This window comes from Patagioenas fasciata, chromosome 26 (assembly GCF_037038585.1).
Source record: "Patagioenas fasciata isolate bPatFas1 chromosome 26, bPatFas1.hap1, whole genome shotgun sequence".
NCBI classification, from domain to species: Eukaryota; Metazoa; Chordata; class Aves; order Columbiformes; family Columbidae; genus Patagioenas; species Patagioenas fasciata.
Genome location: NC_092545.1, coordinates 6,891,344 through 6,908,938, shown reverse-complemented (window position 1 = coordinate 6,908,938; position 17,595 = coordinate 6,891,344). Strand labels below are relative to the sequence as shown.

Here is a 17,595-nt window from a genome sequence, read left to right as displayed (position 1 = left end):
CATCCCCATCTCCGTCCTCATCCCCAGCCCCAGCCCCATCTCCATCCCCATCCCCATCCTCATCCCCATCCCCATCCCTATCCCCATCCCAATCTACATCCCCATCCCAGTCTACATCCCCATCCCCATCCCAATATCCATCCCCATCCCAATCTCCATCCCTATCCCAATCTCCATTCCCATCCCCATTTCCATTCCATCTCCATTCCCATCCCATCCCATTCCCATCTCACCCCATTCCCATCCCATCCCATCCCATCCCATCCCATCCCCGTGATGCCCAATAACTATTCCATAAGATGTTTGGAAAGCACCCCGAGGCCGAATGGCGCTGGGGGCTGCAGTGGCGCTGGGGCTGTGAGGCCCCTGCCCGCTCTGACGTGGCTTTGACAGGGAAAGGAGATGGGGAGAGGGACCGTGCGGGGGGAAATACTTAACAAATTAAGTCTATCGAACGTTATTTGCAGATTAGGGTGCAGAATTGTGTTAAAGTATGTCCGGGCTCGTTCCATGTCAGGGCTAACAATGCAGCGCTTGGCAATCAAGGCGGTTCCGTGGCGCTGGCCATTAATCATCCGCTGACAGTGCCGAGCTGGGGAGGGGAAAACACCCACATGTGCTCGCTGCACCACGCACCTCGCTGCCATCGGGACACGCTCGCCTGCACCTCCGCACGGATTTCATGTCCCCACATCTCACGGGGCAAACAAGCTCCGGGGACAATCCCCTTGGGGAAGCGGTTCTCTGAAACGGGTTAAAACTCGTGGTGTTTCGGCAGTGATTTTTCCTCCATCCTCCATCCTCCTGCTCGCCCCAAATCTCACGGCCGGGGGGCTCATTCTCAGAGGGGATGGTCCCCGTGGGAGCCAACGCTGCCGTCCCAGAGCTCACCCCCAGGCTTTGCTCCGTGCGGCCCCGCAGACGCCAGCGCCGTGGCCGGGCGCCAGCGTGCCAGGTCATCCTCCCGGCAGAGAAAGGAGCAATGTTTCCAGCCCCCCGACGCCGTTCTCTAAAGGGAAATGATTAATGGCGCTTGGAAACCACAATTCATCCCGGGAAAAGAAAGTGGATTTACCCGAAACATGCGTGAGAATTAGCACTCGGATCAGCTCCGAGGGCAGAGGAGGGAAGTTAATGGCAAACAGAGCCCATCTGTGTGCGGGGAGGGAAAACACCCCGCGAAAAACAAGGGCTGGGGACGCTGGGATGGAGCTGGGGTGCAAGGAGGAGGAGGAGGAGGACGAGGACGAGGACGAGGAGGAGGAGGAGGGGGTGGTCACCAGCATTGGTCCCCCCAGGCTGGAAACCCCAGTCACTCCTTCTGTTCTTCATCCGACACGGCACGGGGAGGATGGACGCTGCTGGTGGGACCCAAACCGGCTTTTCCCAAAGTCCCAGAGGTACCTGGGAGAGGCCGGAGGGGGTTTTGCACTGAAGCCCAGAGAGTTCCAGCCTGCAAGTGCCAAATGCTTTAAAAAAGCCAGTTTTGGGGCTCGGGGAACAGCTCTTTGCTCTGGATCGAGGTCCCATCCCGTGAGCGGCACAGAGCAGCTTGGAAAGGGCTCCAGGAGGGTGATTTATGTGTGGGATTCCGGGAAGGGCTGGGGAAGCCGCGGCGAGGTGCTGAAGCCCAGGTCAGGAGTCAGCCCTGTCTCTGTGATATATTTAGAGTGGGATAATGTAAGCGACAGGAGGGGAAAAACCAAATCCGCGGAGGAGGTGCAGCCCCGGCCCCTTGGCCGGGGAGTTTCTGGATGATCTGAGCCAGGGAACAGATAGTTGGATTTCCCTAGTTTCTCCCTTCAAATAAATCACAACTCCAGAGCCCTTTAAACTCTGCAATACGATCTGTTCCAATAAGGAAGGGAATGAAAGGCTGCGTCTCCCTGGAAGCCTCCAAAGCCATAAATCTACTATGTACAAACACATACCAGATTTCCAAGTGCATTTATTTTATTGTATTGTTTTAACAGAAAAATCAAACTGCAATAAACTCAGTCCCTCATTAGCTGTCTCTGTGTCCAGGCCAAGCGCTGCTAACGAATAAAACCAGGACAAAGGAATGTGGCTGTCGGTCAAAAGCCCGGCCGGGGGCTGACCCCCCGAAAGGGGCTTCCCTGGGACCCCACGGAGGCAGCGGGATGGGGGGAGCCCAGGAGCCGGTCCCGTATTGCCCAGCACTGCAGCTTTGCTGGGGTTTGGCACCCAAAATCCAGCACCCCTGCTGTGGACACCCCTGCCTGCCCCACACCACCGCAGCCAGAGTTTCATTTGGGGGGGGTTCTTCCTTAGTTTGCTGTGGCCCCCGACATTGTGCTCCCCAAGTGAGCTGCTCCAGAGCAGCACGGAGCACAGGGCAGTTTGGACGAGGGACACGGGTGCGCCCCCGCCCCACGAGGCCGCCCAGGCGAAGCGGTTTGCTGCAGTACATCTGAACCCATCAAGCACTGGGTCAAACACCACCCAGCCCGGCAGTCGGGGCAGTTTCGGGCTTGTTGGTCATTAATCATCCGCTGACAGTCCTGAAGGCTCCGGCTGCTCCGGCGAGTGCGGCTCTGGGGGACGGGAGAGCCTGGGATGGACGGGGACGTGCCTGTGCTGGTGGCAGTGGGGACGGCGTGGTCCCCTGTGACCCACACGGAGCACCCGTCGCTTTTCCTGAGCCCCCCGGGATGCACATGGAGGGTCCGGGCGCCGCTGCCACGTCCCGGGTGCAGGAGATGCAGCGACTCGCTCTGGTCCGCGGGAAGAAATGAAAATGAAGCCCGAGCTGCCCGGGAAGGAAAAAGGAGCCTGTCCGCAGGATTTATGGCGCTGACGCGGCCGAGCCCGAGAGCCCGGAGCAGCGCCCGCGCGGGTCCCGCCTCAGCCCACGGAGAAATTCCTGACTTATTGAATCACATTTGTCATCCCTAAATACATATGCAGGCCCGTGTTTCTGAATCCATAAACATCTTTAACTAACTCGGCTCGGCGAGGCCTCTTTCAGCAGTAATTTATATTTAACTTTTTCCATATGCGGGGCCTGTCGCGCTGGTGTCATTTCCGGGAAGGCCGGGGGGCCGGGGGGAGCGCGCCGTGTCTTGGCCACTGCAGCAGCCCGGCTGCTGGCACGGCGCGAGAAATCCACCCGCCAGAGCCAGGGCTCATTAATCATCTGAACTACTCAACTGCCAGCTCCTTTCAAGATCTTTCAAGAAGTGTTTTCACCCAAAATAGAGTTGAAAACGCGCCGGGCCCTACTTTCAGAGTCTCATCCATCTGGCCATTATGGGGAGTGTCAGGCGGCTCTGACAGACAAGGCTGCTCTGTTCGAGGGGCCCCGGCTCCCGCAACCTGTCATATCGCAGGGCTGATGGCATCTGACAGCTCCATTTGTGCCTCCCCGAGAGATAAAAGGGCCATTTGCGGTGGCAAGGGCGCAGGGGAGAGGGATGAGCAGGGGCACGCCGGGCGCTGGGGTGCGGGATGCTCCAGCATCCCTGGTACCCTGCCCTGCCCTGTGGAGAAAACCGGCCCCTCTCCCCAAAAACCCACCGCTGAGCCCTGCTGGGGTGCAAGCGATGGGCACCAGCGTGCAATGTGGGGTGCAAGCTGGAGCTCCTGTGCCCATCACCCCCCTCTGGCTGTGCCACAGCTCGGTGCTGAGCGCGGAGCGTCCCTTGCCAAGCTGGAGCCACCAGCCCCACTCTGGCTCTGCCCCAGCTGCCGTCTCCCCCAAAACCACCTGAGAGTGTGCTGGGTGCTGGATGCAACCCCCAGTGCTCAAGCAGCATGAGCCAGACCCCAAAACAGCACGACAGACCCCAAAACCAACACGATAGAGCCCAAGACCATGGGAGCTCCCCCGTGGTGAGAAGCGCTGCGGGCTCTGCCCCGCACCAGGATGCACCTGGAGCGAGAGACACGACTGCTGGGGCTGGGACATGGGGAACCCTGCGGAGACCCCCGAGCCTGGTCCCAGGGCTGCTCCTGGCTTTGCGCCCCCGAAAAGCCGGGCAGGTTCATCGGCCAGCGGTGGGTGGGAGCTGAGCATCTGAGCCGTGGAAGTCTGGGGATTATCAACGCAGCACATCCCTGCGGCTGGAGGAGCTGGACGAGCACCCAGCGAGCGCCTTCCCAAGGAGCTTTTCCCAGCACAAAATCCAGCCAGAGCCTGAGGCACCTGCAGAAACCCCAGAAGGAACAAAGGGGTGTTCAGCTCCATTTCCCAGCAGCCGGGGCAGCGAATTCCCCTTCCCGGCCCTGCCATGCAAGCGGTTGTTATCTGGGACAGGTTGAGCAATCGTTCTCTCGCAAACCTCGGGTTGCTCCGTGCCTGTGAGAAATGAGCAGCTCCCTGTGAGCCCGGCTGGCGCTTCGCTTCACGTCAGAGACGTTTTCCACAGATCGCAGCTCTTCCCAGCTCGGAGGGAGGACCCGGCCACTGTCCCGCTCCAGCGCCATGAACGTCACCGAGACTGAGCGGGGATCTGGGACAAAACCCCGCAAAGGGAACCAGAACGAAACCCGCAAAGGGAACCAGAACGAAACCCGCAAAGGGAACCGTCGCTCCAGCAGCAGCAGTTCGGTGCTGTTACAGCAGCTCTGCCCGGCAAGCAGCGCATCTGAAAATGCCTCAGTCTCCTCTGTTCCTGCCACCCCTCCTGCAGAAGCTGCTCATGGAGAGGGGGCACCGGTACCCCCGGGCTTCCACCACCCCTTTTTCTCAGGGACAGCAGCATCTCCCTCTCCCAGTGAGGCACTGGTGATGCTGGACATGCGCTGGGCACCGGCGTGGCACCGGGACCTACCCTCTTGCAGACGTGGGAGACACAAAAAGGCCATCTCAGGTCCCTGATCCGGCGGGGTGTCCATGAGCAGGATGCTGGATTCCCAGGATTTACAGCCCCCAAAGACACCACATGGCTGGGATGCTGCACGTCCTTCGGCTGCCCCGGGTTCAGCTGGGCCAGGAGGGATGGTCCCTGGTGTTTGTGCCCACGGGGTGTCGGCAGAGGTCACGTTGCCCCCTGCACGGCGTCAAGTGTGTCACCCCGCTCCGCTCGGCCCGTCCAGGCCGGCTCTGCCGAGCCACAGCCACATTCCACCGCCCGCCTTGCGACGGCAGCTCCCGCGCGGTCCGTCCTCGCAGAGGTCGCGTTCCTCCGTCCCGACGCGCGCACCGCCATGGAAGGTGGGGTGAAGTCACGGGAAAGCTGCTCCGGGAAGTTTCCATAAACACCGTGTTAGAAAACATTACGGTCTGTGGAAATCTGTTTGTTATTGTGAGTTGAGCTCAAGGAAGATACTCTGTAAACTGAGGTATCAGCCGAGCGCCTCCCGCAGCGAGCGTTTAGCTGGAACATTTCTGTGTACAGAATTATGGCTCTTCAGTTATTCATTGTGATGACAAACAGAGATAACTACTACATCATGGTGAGGAACAGGATCGCTTGCATGCACCAGGGCAGATCCGTGCAGATCAGCACGAGGAGCGGGGCTTTCACAGCCCCGTGCCAGACGGCCACGCTGAGCTGGCACCAGCATCGGACATCGCAGGGGAAGGAGGGAGCCACGGGTCACACTGGGCACTGGTAACTGGTCAGCAGCCAGACCTGGCTGTCCTGGCGCGGTGGGGAGATGTTAGTTCATCGCTGCTGCAAGTGGTGCGGTGCCGATGGGAGGATCCGCACCTCACGCTGATTTATGGCCAGGGAGGTGACAGTGGTGGCTTCAAACGCCACCTGCAGCGTTCCTGGTCGCCACGGCACCCCAAGCACTTGCCCACACTCTTCTGGCTTGGGGGTCCCCGAGAGCCTTGAGGTCTTTGCTCTTCTCCAAGGCCTCCATCACTTGTGCTCTTGCTGGAGAAAACCCGCAGACCAGGGCAGCGCTGGGCTCCGGCGCGGGGCCACGGTCACGGCTGCAAACCAGGGGAGCAGCTTTGCACCCCGGTGTCCCCAGCTGCCCCCTCCGCTCCGTGTCGCCGCCGGCTGCTCCTTTCTCGGCTGCGGGCAGCAGGAGCTCTGCGGAGGCGGTGTCGGCTGCAGGGGTGTCTCTGGGGCTTGGTCTGTCCCTCCGGGTCCGCTCTTGGCACACGCAGCACGACTCATCCCCCAAAGCAAAGCCCCGACCTTGTGCTGGGTGTGGGGACGCTGGCAGGGGCCGGGACGTGGCCGCTCCGCTGCGGCTGGCAGGACAAACACAGAGCCCGTGTTCTCCGGGGCTTCCACCGCGGCTCTAGCGGAAAGAAAAGCTGCTTTATGCAGCTGAGGAACTTCTCATCCACCCACCATCGCTCGTGCTCCGGCTCCGGCATCCTGACCTGACCTCCTCTTGGCGGGCGCGCACCAGCCTCGAAGACCTTGTGCTCCGAAACGCCTTGTCCGTCTGCGGGCAGACACCTCCGCATCACCTAAAAGACATCAGGGGGCTGCGTGCAGGAGAGGAAGGAAAACAACAGCAACAACAAAATACGGCCTCGCTCTTTCATTCACATATTTATTAGGTGGATGGATCATTTGCGGTCAGATGGGCTCCGGGCCTTACAAACGGGGATATTTATAAGGCACGCGGCACGGTGGAGCTGTTCTGCATGTGCGTCCAAGTCATTCCTTCCCCGGCACAAGGGATAATGTTGCCTTTGTTCGGCTGCCTCCGACAGCCGGGCACAGCAAACCATGCCGTGCCGCTTGGCCGGGCCCCTCCGCCGCGCACCCGCGCTCTCCGCCGCGACAGCCCCGGCCGGCTCCCTCCACACACAGCGCAGCCCCGGCAACGGCCGCAATAAATCAATAGGAAAATAGAGGCTGCCAGTTAGACTAAACAAGTGCATTTGCAAGGATTGCTAACCCTCATTAATCACTCTGACAGTCCTAAAAACACATTTCCCCTTTAATGACTGTATTTGGATAATCAGAGCCTTTTCCTCGCGGTGCGGGGTGACTGACGGCGGGCGCGATTGCGGCGAGCACCGGCACCGGGGTCACCGGCGAGTCAGGCGCTGGAGGTCCCGGCAGCTCGGGGGGAGCTGCAGAGGTTGCAATAGGGAGGGGAGCCCCAAACCCACTGTTCCCGCGTCCAGCACCCACCTGTGTTAACCCAGCCCTCCCTCCCCAAACCGCCCCCCATGGCTGGGATTGAAAGGGCCTTTTTCTGTCGCTCCACGTTCCTTTTGGTTGACTTCTGCCTCCCGGAGAGGTTTGAAACCTCACACATTTTTCTGTATAAATGATGCAACACATTAATGCACAGCACATTATGAAAATGGTAATTCAAACCCATACAACTCTAAATTAAGCCATACATTATCCGACCCACTCAGCTATATATTTTGCAGAAAGACAGGGTTGAATCAAATCAAACTGAAACTGTGGAGTGCAGGTTGTTAGACAGAATGATTAATAAAGTGCATCCCAGTGCTCTTATAAAATGAATTCTGCAGTAACCTGGGCATACATTAGATAGGGAGTTATTTAATATATTGGCACCACAATCATTCCCCGGCAGATAAAGCCTCTGAGTGCCGGCTGTGATCAGATGCTACCTTGCAGCATTCACACAGCCTGGCCCCAGTGCTGCAGTCTTTAGGGAGGGGAAAAACATTCCTCGGGGAGCCTTGTGCGCGGCAGGACGCACGGAGCAGCATCCAGCTCCCGCCGGCACCGGGAGCGCGCAGGGGCCGCGTTTTGGAGCTGGGAGCACCCTGGTGTGAGGAGGGGCCTGGGGAGAGGGGAGATGGACCCTCACACACGGCAGGGCCCCCAGGGCCGGCACGGTCTGCACTGTTCTATCGCGCCTCATGCGCATCCCCCAGCACCACGCGTCGCCCTCTCGCCCCGCGGCACGAGGGTCTCCAGCGGCGGACGCCGGGCTGCGGACGGGGAGGGGCACGGTGGGACAAAACACTGCACTGGGCACCCGCAACAGGCACCGCATTTTGGAGCTGCAGCCGAGGAGTCGTGATTTATCCCAGGGACTGGTGGTGCTCAAGCGAGGCCGACACCGAGCAGCATCAGGGGCCACAACCCAGGAGCAGCGATGCTCCCGAGGGGCAGGGGTGCCCACAACACCTTCAAATGCCACCCCGTGTCTCCGCGGTAGCACAGGAGCTGTCCCACCAGTGCTGTGCCCGCTGCCCCAACACCCCGCTCCGCGGTGAGCAGCGGCTGCAACGGGTCCAGCACCCAGCTGGGACACGGGACAGGACACCCCGGCACTGCCGCCCGCCGGGCAGAGCAAACAGCCGCAGCAAAGCCCCTCTGCTCCCAACCCAGCCCGGCGAATCGCAGGCCAAGGGGAGAGCGGCCCCCAGCACCACCAAACACCCCCATTTCCAGCAACCAGCCATGAGTTTGCAGCAGGAGACCCCGGCGGGCCCCCCCGCCAGCCCCATGCCCACGGCCACGCTCGCGGTAACCGGCAGGAAAATAAAATTCCCGTTGGCAAAACAAGGCCCTGTTCTAAGCACATTATTTTTCAGCTCAAAGGACACAAAGGAATTTAAACACAGGGCATAAGGCAACATAGAGAAGGCAATTAAGTGCGATTAATTGCATGACTCACCCAAAACGCAACAGGCGTAAAGCACTCAACAGCAAGAAAAAAGAAGTGATGTGGGGCAATAGGAGCACGTGAGATCTCAAAGGGCAGTGGGGCACAGCCGGGGTGCTGCTGCTGGGAGAAAAGCCCCCTTTTTGGGGCCTGGGGGGGGCAGCACCCCTGCTGCCGCAGGCCTGGAGCAGGCAGGAGCGGTGGGAACCAGCCCCATCTCAGAGCCATCGACCCTCCTCGCACAGACAGCAAGAATAGCAAATGGGGAGGGGGACTGTGATTCCACACCAGCTCTTGGCTGCCCACACACCCCTACATGGGAGTGGGACCCCGTTTGTATCGCAATTCCGTCCCTAAAGCCGAATTCCTGCGGCGGGTGCAGGCAGGAGAGGGGTTCCCATCCGCTCGGGGGGCACTGGGGACTCTTTGCATGGGTTTCAGCTCAAACGCCTTCTCGAACCTTCCCCGCTCCGCCACGCACGAGAAAACCCGGCGCTTTCCTCCCGGGGAAACGCACACGCGAGGAAAAGGACCCGAGGAGGCACCGCACGCCCCGTTTCTCCTACACGAGCCCCCCCGCCCCGCAGCCGCCGCCCGGCCCGGGGATGCGGCGATGCCCGGGGATGCGGCGGGACCGCGCTCAGGGCCGGGAGGGTCCCGCAGCCCCGGGGGTCGGGACCGGGCGCACCCGCCGCCGCTGCCGCTAGATGGTGCTGGGAGCCCGCGGGCCGGCACGGAGCCCCGGTGCGGAGACCCCCGGCATGAAGTCCCCAGCTTCAGTACAGAGCCCCCCGCCCAGGTACGGAGCCCCCAGCCCGGTACGGAGCCCCCAGCCCGGTACGGAGCCCCCCAGGAACGCGAGGTCCCGGCAGCACAGGGAGGGAGGAGTGCAGGGAGGGACGAGAGAAGACACCACAGGGTGAATATAACCAAGAGTCATTTATTAACAAAATCAGACTTACCAAGCCGGAGCTCATCACCCGCCACGCTCGCCGCCCTCCCGCTGCTCCGGTCGAGGGACCCAGCGCCCTCCGCTGAGCCCGGTGCTGCCCGCTGGAGCCGCCGCTCTTCGCCCCCCGCGGGGGACACACACACGGTGCCGCTTCCCACGGCCGCGGTGGGAGCGGCGGTCACGGCGGCAGAGCCGTGGGACGGGGAGCTGTGTGGCCAGGCCTTCGCCCGCCCCTCCGTCACAGCCGCCCCGGCCCGGCCACATCGCAAGAAATAAAGAGAAATTAAAAAAAAATCAACATTACATGTGTTAAGCTGACAAATGAAGAGGAACAGAATCCTGACGACGGACGCGGGAGGAAAAGGCCTTTTCTTTCTCTCCTTGTGTGTCAGGAGTCATGCAAGAATTCCTCAGTGGGGAAAAGAAGAAAAGGGAGGGAAAAAAATCAAAATAAACAGAAAAGGAAAACCAAAAGGAACCAAAAGGAACCAAAAGGAACCAAAACCCCCACACCTGCAAAGGAAAGATTTTTTCTTTTTTTTTCTCTCTTTTTTTTTTGGTTTTTTTTTTGTTGGTTTTTTTTTTTTTTTGGACACAGACTGTTTGCATACCATTGATTCATCGGTGTATTAATGCACTTATATTCCCAGCTTTAAGCTAACATACAGTAAATAAATACACAGTCCAAGGAGGGAGCGAGGGGCTGGGGCGAGGAGGAGGCTGAGCAGGGCGAGGGGCCGCCGCGGTTACTGATATCCCAGTGCAGAAGCTGAAGTTAGTCTTTGGCCGTAGAGCGCGTATGGAGAGTAGTAAGGTCCGGCGGCCGGCAAGGAGGGCACCGGCAGCGCGCCGGCCGTGGGCAAATGGCTCTTGCCGTAGGGGTGGTACCTGTTTAGTCCCAAAGTGTGTGGGCTCCTCAAGGAGAGGGAGGCGGGTAACGTGTTGGGGCTCCCGGGGGCGGCGGGCGGGAGGTGGAGGTGGCAGGAGGCTGCGGAGCCCAGCCCGGAGGTAGGGTAACCCGCCAAGAGTTTCTCCGCCCCTGGCAGGGCCGTGTGGGTCCGTAGGTGGGTGAGCAGCTCCTCCGAGGTGGCAAACCTCTTGTCGCAGGGTCCGCTGGCAGACACCCAGTTGCATATGTGGGGCAGGGGGTCGTTCTGCAGCATGAAGCCGTAGGTGTAGAGGGGGTGGCCGGGCAGGCTGGGGGTGCCGCTGGAGGAAAGCGTGGTGTGCACCGAGTGCAGGGGGTGCGTGGGGTACACCAAGGGGTATCCGCTCTTCAGGCTGCCGGGGTCGTGCACGCAGCTGGAGCAGTTGCTGGAGCCCAGGTGCGAGGTGCTGTGGTAGCTCAGGCAATACGGGTCCCGGCATAATCCCTGCATGAAGGAGGGCGGCGAGGCCCCGGTGAGCGGGCTGGAGCTGGGCGGCTTGCCCGGCAGCCCCAGTGCCCCCGGCAGCTGGCTGCCCACCAGGCCCGGCTTGGTGGGGTCCAGCCCGGGCACGAACTGGGATGGGTAGCCGGCGTAGGCACCGACAATGGAGCCGTGGTAGCCGATGCTGGAAGGCGGCAGAGGGAAGACGGAGTGGCCCGGCTTGTAGGGCGAGACGGGGGCCACATGGCCGGCGGGCGGCAGGGCGGGGGGCTCCGACTTGCGGCCCGAGGGGGGTTCGCCATGCGCCCCGGGCTCCGCTGCCCCACGCACCAGCCCCCCGCCGGTCCCCTCGGGGCTGGGCTTGCCCGCCTCGGGCTCCTTCTTCTCCTCGGTGCCCTTGGGGTCGGCGTGCTGCGGCGAGGCACCGCGGGAGCTGCCGGGCGAGGCGGCGGCGTGCGGGGGAAACGGCGGACAAGCGGCGCTGGGCACCCGAAAGCCGGCCTTGTCTGCGCTGCCCTCCTTGCGCGGCTCCCCAGCGCCCTTCGAGTAGGGCTTGAAGCTGGACTTGTCCTCGGGCGGTGCGTCCGCGCTGCCCGGGGGCTTCAGGGCGGCGGGGCGGGCGGCGGGCTCCTTCTCGGCGGCGGGCAGCCCGGCGGAGGCCACGGCGTTCAGCTTGGAGGAGGGCGGCGGGTCGGGCTTGCCGATCTGCGAGCAGGTCTGGGCCAGCAGCGCCAGCGGGCTCTTCTTGGCGTCCAGCTGCGGGCGGAGCGGAGCCGGTCAGGGGGGAACCCCGACGGTGCCCCCGGCCCGGCCCCCCCCATCCCACCCCCAAAATCCCGGGTGCAGCGGGGCCGAGCCCGGCGCGGAGCCAGGGCGCGGGGGATGGGGGGGACGGGGGGATGCGCTTGGCCGGGGAAGAAGGAGCGGGGTGGGGTGGGGGGAGCCGGGCTGCGGCGGGAGAGCAGGGAAGGAGCGGATCGCGGGGAGCCGGGAGCGCCAGGAACGGATGAGCCCGGCCCGGAGGAGCCGGGAGCGCCGGACCGGGATGAGCCCCGGGCGGACCCCGGGGTAGCGGGCGGGGGCGGCGGGCACTGACCTCGATAGGGCTGACCGGCGTGGAGGAGAGCGGCTGGAGGTACTCGGGGTGCAGGAGGTGGCCGCCGTGGGCGCTGAGCATCTTCAGGACGCGGATGGGCAGCCGGCTGGCCTGGCGGAGCGGGTCGGCGGGGGGCGGCCGGGGCGACGGGGCGCCCGCGGTTCCGCGGCTCGGCGGGGTCCTCGGCCGGGGCCCGCCGGGGGCACCGCTCATTTGGGGCGGGGGAAAGGGGGGGGGGGCGCCGGGCTCCGCGGGGCCGGGCCGGGCCGGGCGGGCGGCGGAGCGGCGGCGGCGGCGGCCCCGGCGAGACGAAACCCTTCCCTGGCCCCACCGACACGTCAAATAGCCCCGATGGCGGCCGCGCTCCGAGGGGGCCGGCGCCGCGCACCAATCCGCGCCCGGCCGGGCCCCCGGGGCGGGGAGAGCCGCCGGTGGGGGGGGCGAACCGCCGCCACCGCCCCGCGCTGCCGCCGCGTGGGGAGAACCGCCCACGGCCCGACACCGGCGGCGGGCACGGGCTGCGGCGGGCACGGCTCGGCCGGCACGGCACGGCATGGCGTGGTGCTCGTGGCACAGCTGGGCATGGCGTGGCACAGCTCAGAAAGCACGGCATGGTATAGCTCTGCTGTTATGGCATGGTATGGCACAGCTCAGAAAGCACGGCATGGTATAGCTCAGCTGTTATGGCATGGTATGGCACAGCTCAGAAAGCACGGCATGGTATAGCTCAGCTGTTATGGCATGGTATGGCACAGCTCAGAAAGCACGGCATGGTATAGCTCTGCTGTTATGGCATGGTATGGCACAGCTCAGAAAGCACGGCATGGTATAGCTCTGCTGTTATGGCATGGTATGGCACAGCTCAGAAAGCACGGCATGGTATAGCTCAGCCATTATGGCATGGTATGGCATGGCTTGGACAGTATGGCACGGCACAGCATGCTGCTGCCAGCATGCCTTGGCATGGCATAGCATGGCTCACATAGCATGGCTGGCACAGTTTGTCATGGCACGGCACAGCTCGGATGGCACGGCACAGCATGGTGCTGATAGCACAGCTTGGCATGGCGTGGAACAGCTCAGCTGGCATGGCACTGCTGGCACAGCTTAGCATGGCACTGCTCGGCTCAGCTTGTCTTAGGTAAGATCAGCCTGGCACAGCCGGGCTGCGGTGGCCCCTGCACCCGGTCTGTGTCCTGCTGGCCCCAGACACAACCTGTGTGCCAACTGGGACGGTGCTGGGGCTGCTGGTGGGACAGCAGCGTCACCCAGACCTGAAGGGCCAACACGGATTGCACACATGCTGGTTTACCTTGCACGTGTTGCACTCACCAGCCTTTAACAGCAGCAGTGGCTATTGCAGCGTTTCCTGCTCTTGGCGTGGTGATCAGTGACTGATCATTTCACACCACTGACAAACACGCAGCCATCAGGGACATATCTGGGACCTACCTGGAAAAAGTTCAGAACGGGGATCCGGCGACCCGTCCCTCTGACCGCACGGTGCCGTCGGCACGGTCACGGCTCTGGATATTGGACATTATTGTGTTTTCCTGCACGGCCCTGCGGCTGCGGGCGCATCTTCACCAAGCGCAGGTTGCAGGGCAATGGTCTGCGCTGCAGCCGGGGCTGGCGGGACAAACCAGCTCTGCCCACCCGGCCTTGGGGTTCAGTCCCCCCTGCCTGCCCGGAGAGGGGAAAGACAGACAGACACCTCTAATTAATCATATTAACTCCTGACAGATGCTTTATGTTCAACAACATTGCTATTTTTAAGTTCATGTGGCCACCCCTCACCAAGCCCGTCTGCTCCAGGTTCTGGGAAGAAAGGGCTCGGCTGGATTTCCCCCGTGAGCGCCCTGGCACGGCCCGACGTCCAGTCCCGCTTCTCCAGCCGCTCTCAGTCACTCGATGGTCAGACCTGTCCATTTTCCCTCTTCGCGAGGCTTTTTCCTTCTTTTATTTCCCCTTTCCCAACGCTGACCGCAAGATTGATTCAGCCGGACAGGGGGACGCGGATGGAGAGCCGCTGCCCTTCAAAGGAGCCATTCAAGTCAGGAGGAAATAGAAAAAGTCTTTCCTCAAAGTCCCTGAGTTGTGCGCCAACAACAACATGGCCCTGACAGAACAGCATCGAGTGCGGTGGACCAGGGCCTGAGAGCAGCGGCGCATCTGCAGCGCACGAGGACGAGGAAGAGAAGCCTCTGGGGCCGCGTTTATCATTTGCCCCAAACCCTCGGGTCATTGCGAAGGGCTGATCCTGCTCCGGCGCTGGAGCAACCACAGAACATCTCTGGATGCAGCTGGTGTTCGCTGGGTTAGGATTCATCAGGGGGCCGTCACGGGTGATGGTGAATCCTGCTCAGTGCCGATGCCCATCTCTGGCTATGGGTTTCGCTCTGAAATCCATCTGGGTCCTGTTTTCATTAAGGGGAGCAGTGACCAGAGGGAGGGAAAATCTTCCCTATTTCGTGTTCAGTTCTGCTCCACAAGTCACCTGAGAGCTGGCCCACCACAAAGGGTATTCAAATAAAATACGCCAGACCCCGTGCCGAATCAAAATAACACAGGCACCAGATGAAAAGCAAAATATTTTGAAGAAAAGTAAAGCCAAAGAAGACAAAAAGCCTCCGTGAGCGCTTCCAGAAATGACTGATGATATTTTTGCTGCCTAATCAGGCCTCGCCCCACCTGGGCTGCTTCAGAGAGGCTTTATTTTCCCAAGGACGTGTCCCAGCGCCCCTGTGCTCTGCTGGGTTTGCAGCCTGCGGAGTGCGGACGTACAGGGGGAACGGTGCAGGGGAACGGTGCAGGGGAACAGTGCAGGGGGAACGGTGCAGGGGGAACGGTGCAGGGGAACGGTGCAGGGGGAACGGTGCAGGGGAACGGTGCAGGGGAACGGTGCAGGGGGAACGGTGCAGGGGGAACGGTGCAGGGGAACGGTGCAGGGGGAACGGTGCAGGGGAACGGTGCAGGGGAACGGTGCAGGGGGAACGGTGCAGGGGAACGGTGCAGGGGGAACGGTGCAGGGGAACGGTGCAGGGGGAACGGTGCAGGGGGAACGGTGCAGGGGGAACGGTGCAGGGGAACGGTGCAGGGGAACGGTGCAGGGGGAACGGTGCAGGGGGAACGGTGCAGGGGAACGGTGCAGGGGGAACGGTGCAGGGGAACGGTGCAGGGGAACGGTGCAGGGGGAACGGTGCAGGGGAACGGTGCAGGAGAACGGTGCAGGGGGAACGGTGCAGGGGAACGGTGCAGGGGAACGGTGCAGGGGGAACGGTGCAGGGGAACGGTGCAGGGGGAACGGTGCAGGGGAACGGTGCAGGGGAACGGTGCAGGGGGAACGGTGCAGGGGAACGGTGCAGGGGAACGGTGCAGGGGGAACGGTGCAGGGGAACGGTGCAGGGGGAACGGTGCAGGGGGAACGGTGCAGGGGAACGGTGCAGGGGAACGGTGCAGGGGGAACGGTGCAGGGGGAACGGTGCAGGGGAACGGTGCAGGGGGAACGGTGCAGGGGGAACGGTGCAGGGGAACGGTGCAGGGGGAACGGTGCAGGGGAACGGTGCAGGGGGAACGGTGCAGGGGGAACGGTGCAGGGGAACGGTGCAGGGGAACGGTGCAGGGGGAACGGTGCAGGGGAACGGTGCAGGGGAACGGTGCAGGGGGAACGGTGCAGGGGAACGGTGCAGGGGGAACGGTGCAGGGGGAACGGTGCAGGGGAACGGTGCAGGGGAACGGTGCAGGGGAACGGTGCAGGGGGAACGGTGCAGGGGAACGGTGCAGGGGGAACGGTGCAGGGGGAACGGTGCAGGGGAACGGTGCAGGAGAACGGTGCAGGGGGAACGGTGCAGGGGAACGGTGCAGGGGAACGGTGCAGGGGGAACGGTGCAGGAGAACGGTGCAGGGGAACGGTGCAGGGGAACGGTGCAGGGGAACGGTGCAGGGGGAACGGTGCAGGAGAACGGTGCAGGGGAATGGTGCTTTTCTGGAAGTTTAAGCTCTTCCAGCAGCCTGGCATGAGCCCCGGACAAGGTTTGGGGTGACACACACCAGGGGTGCCCCTCACTCTCGGGCCCTTCCAGCCTCATCCACAGCTCTGGCAGATGCACAGAGGTGTTTTCCAGGGCCGGCGCACACAGTGCACCGGGGATTTTTAACGAGGGAGAGAACCAGGAGCCGGGCCCGGAGCGATGCTCGGGGACGCGTGTGACGGGCGGGACAGCCGGCCTGCCCGTGAGGACACTGCCGCAAACCACGGCATTCGATACGCAATCAGTAAACTGCACCGAAAGAAAGCGTTTTTCCCAGAGGTCGAGTGCTTTCCTTCACCTGCCTGTGCTGGCCGCCACTCGGACAGCACGCAGTGTAACGCTCAGCGCTTTTCTTCTCTATTTTTGCTCTACCCTTTAGCAGGAAAACCCTCTCCGGTTCTGCCACACGCTCTTGCTGCTGACAGTCACAAGGTCGCTCCAGCGTGGTGTTTTAGGTACCACGGCACAGGCTGCCGGCGCGGGGAAACGGGGCTGGAGTGGGTGCCCGCACACAAACCTGCTGGGATAAGACAAGACACGGATTTAAATCACTGCGACTCTCCCAGCATCTCCCTCTGAGCCGCACTCTGCAATAAGCGCCGTTCCCAGCTCGCTGCTGCTGGATGCGGTTGGAAGGAGACTGGGAAAGCGCTTTATTTGTGCGCAGCGCCACGTACCTGCTGCGCTACAGGTAAATCACATCCAGCACCCCGGGGACGGCGCCGGCCCCTCCGGCTGAGCAGCCGAGTCAGCGTTTCCCTGTCCCCCCCCGCCGCGGCCTCGCTCCGAGCTGCAGAACAAGTGCATAAAAATGATCTTATTTATTACAGGAGACATGTTTTAAAACAACTGACAAAATTGCAAGATGTAAAACGACAAGCAAGTGCTTTTTCTTTTTTAAAGCCATATAGACTTCTGGCAATGATAAAAATAGTGTTTTCTTTTTTAAAGTTGGAATTAATCTTTCTTTCCAAAGCAATCGTGTAGCAGGAAAGGCAGGAAGGCACTTCGGTATTAACTGATCCTCACTGGGTGACGGTTACTTATTGAACAGCCGGGTGCTCGCTCTCCTCTGCACAGCGGCTGACATGAAAGAGCAGCGTGAACATTAAAGCAGGAAAAGGTGAAGGGTTTTCTCCCCTCCCCTGTTCCCTTGATGTGTGACTAACAGCTGCTTTTCTGTGTGACAAATCAGTGGGGTCTTCCTGTTGTTGATGTAATGAAGCTGTTTCCCGGTGTGAAATTCTGCGGGGTGAACGGCAGGAGGGAGGAACGGCCGGGCCATCCCGGCCCGCGCGGCCAGCGGGGCCCGCGGCGCCCACGCTTCGGCATCCTTTGAGATGCTTTCCTGTTCAAGCTCCGTGCCGCTGAAAGCAGAGCTGTCACTATGGGCGGTTTGGGGTATTTTCCCCATCACCCCATCTCTCTTCTCACCAGGGCAGCACGAAGCGGCCCATGGGGAGGTGACGGTGACCCCGTCCGCCGCAGCGGGAAGGGCCCCCAAAGCGCGGTGGGGACGCGGCTGCCTCCCCGCGCTGGCACCAGCCCCAGCGCTTCGGGGGATCCCCCCTGGGCTGGTTTAGTCCTCAGACACCTAAAAAAATCACTTTT

At 61.9% G+C, this 17,595-nt stretch overlaps 2 protein-coding genes across 2 annotated transcripts; both read right to left on the bottom strand.

Moving 5' to 3' along the window:
* Window positions 1-1,935: 1,935 nt before the first annotated feature.
* On the bottom strand, window positions 1,936-9,582 carry LOC139825647 (uncharacterized). The gene is made up of 3 exons (XM_071799339.1): window positions 9,498-9,582; window positions 6,308-6,397; window positions 1,936-6,222 (listed from the first exon to the last, which is right to left on the bottom strand). Exons 1-3 carry the CDS (start codon window positions 9,510-9,512, stop codon window positions 5,716-5,718), a joined length of 612 nt encoding a protein of 203 aa, XP_071655440.1. The 5' UTR covers window positions 9,513-9,582; the 3' UTR covers window positions 1,936-5,715.
* Window positions 9,456-12,181, bottom strand: ZNF703 (zinc finger protein 703). The gene is made up of 2 exons (XM_065856658.2): window positions 11,954-12,181; window positions 9,456-11,613 (listed from the first exon to the last, which is right to left on the bottom strand). The coding sequence occupies exons 1-2, from the start codon at window positions 12,164-12,166 to the stop codon at window positions 10,234-10,236; spliced, it is 1,593 nt and encodes a 530-aa protein (XP_065712730.1). The 5' UTR covers window positions 12,167-12,181; the 3' UTR covers window positions 9,456-10,233.
* Between the last annotated feature and the right edge of the window lie 5,414 nt (window positions 12,182-17,595).

Excerpts from the sequence above, each read along its gene's own strand:
- LOC139825647 (XM_071799339.1), bottom strand. Across the intron at positions 6,223-6,307 it reads GCCCGCCAAGAGGAGGTCAG|AGCCGCGGTGGAAGCCCCGG; the intron begins GTCAGGATGCCG and ends TCTTTCCGCTAG.
- ZNF703 (XM_065856658.2), bottom strand. The coding sequence starts at position 12,166 with ATGAGCGGTGCCCCCGGCGGGCCCCGGCCGAGGACCCCGCCGAGCCGC. Across the intron at positions 11,614-11,953 it reads CGCCGGTCAGCCCTATCGAG|CTGGACGCCAAGAAGAGCCC; the intron begins GTCAGTGCCCGC and ends CTCCGCCCGCAG.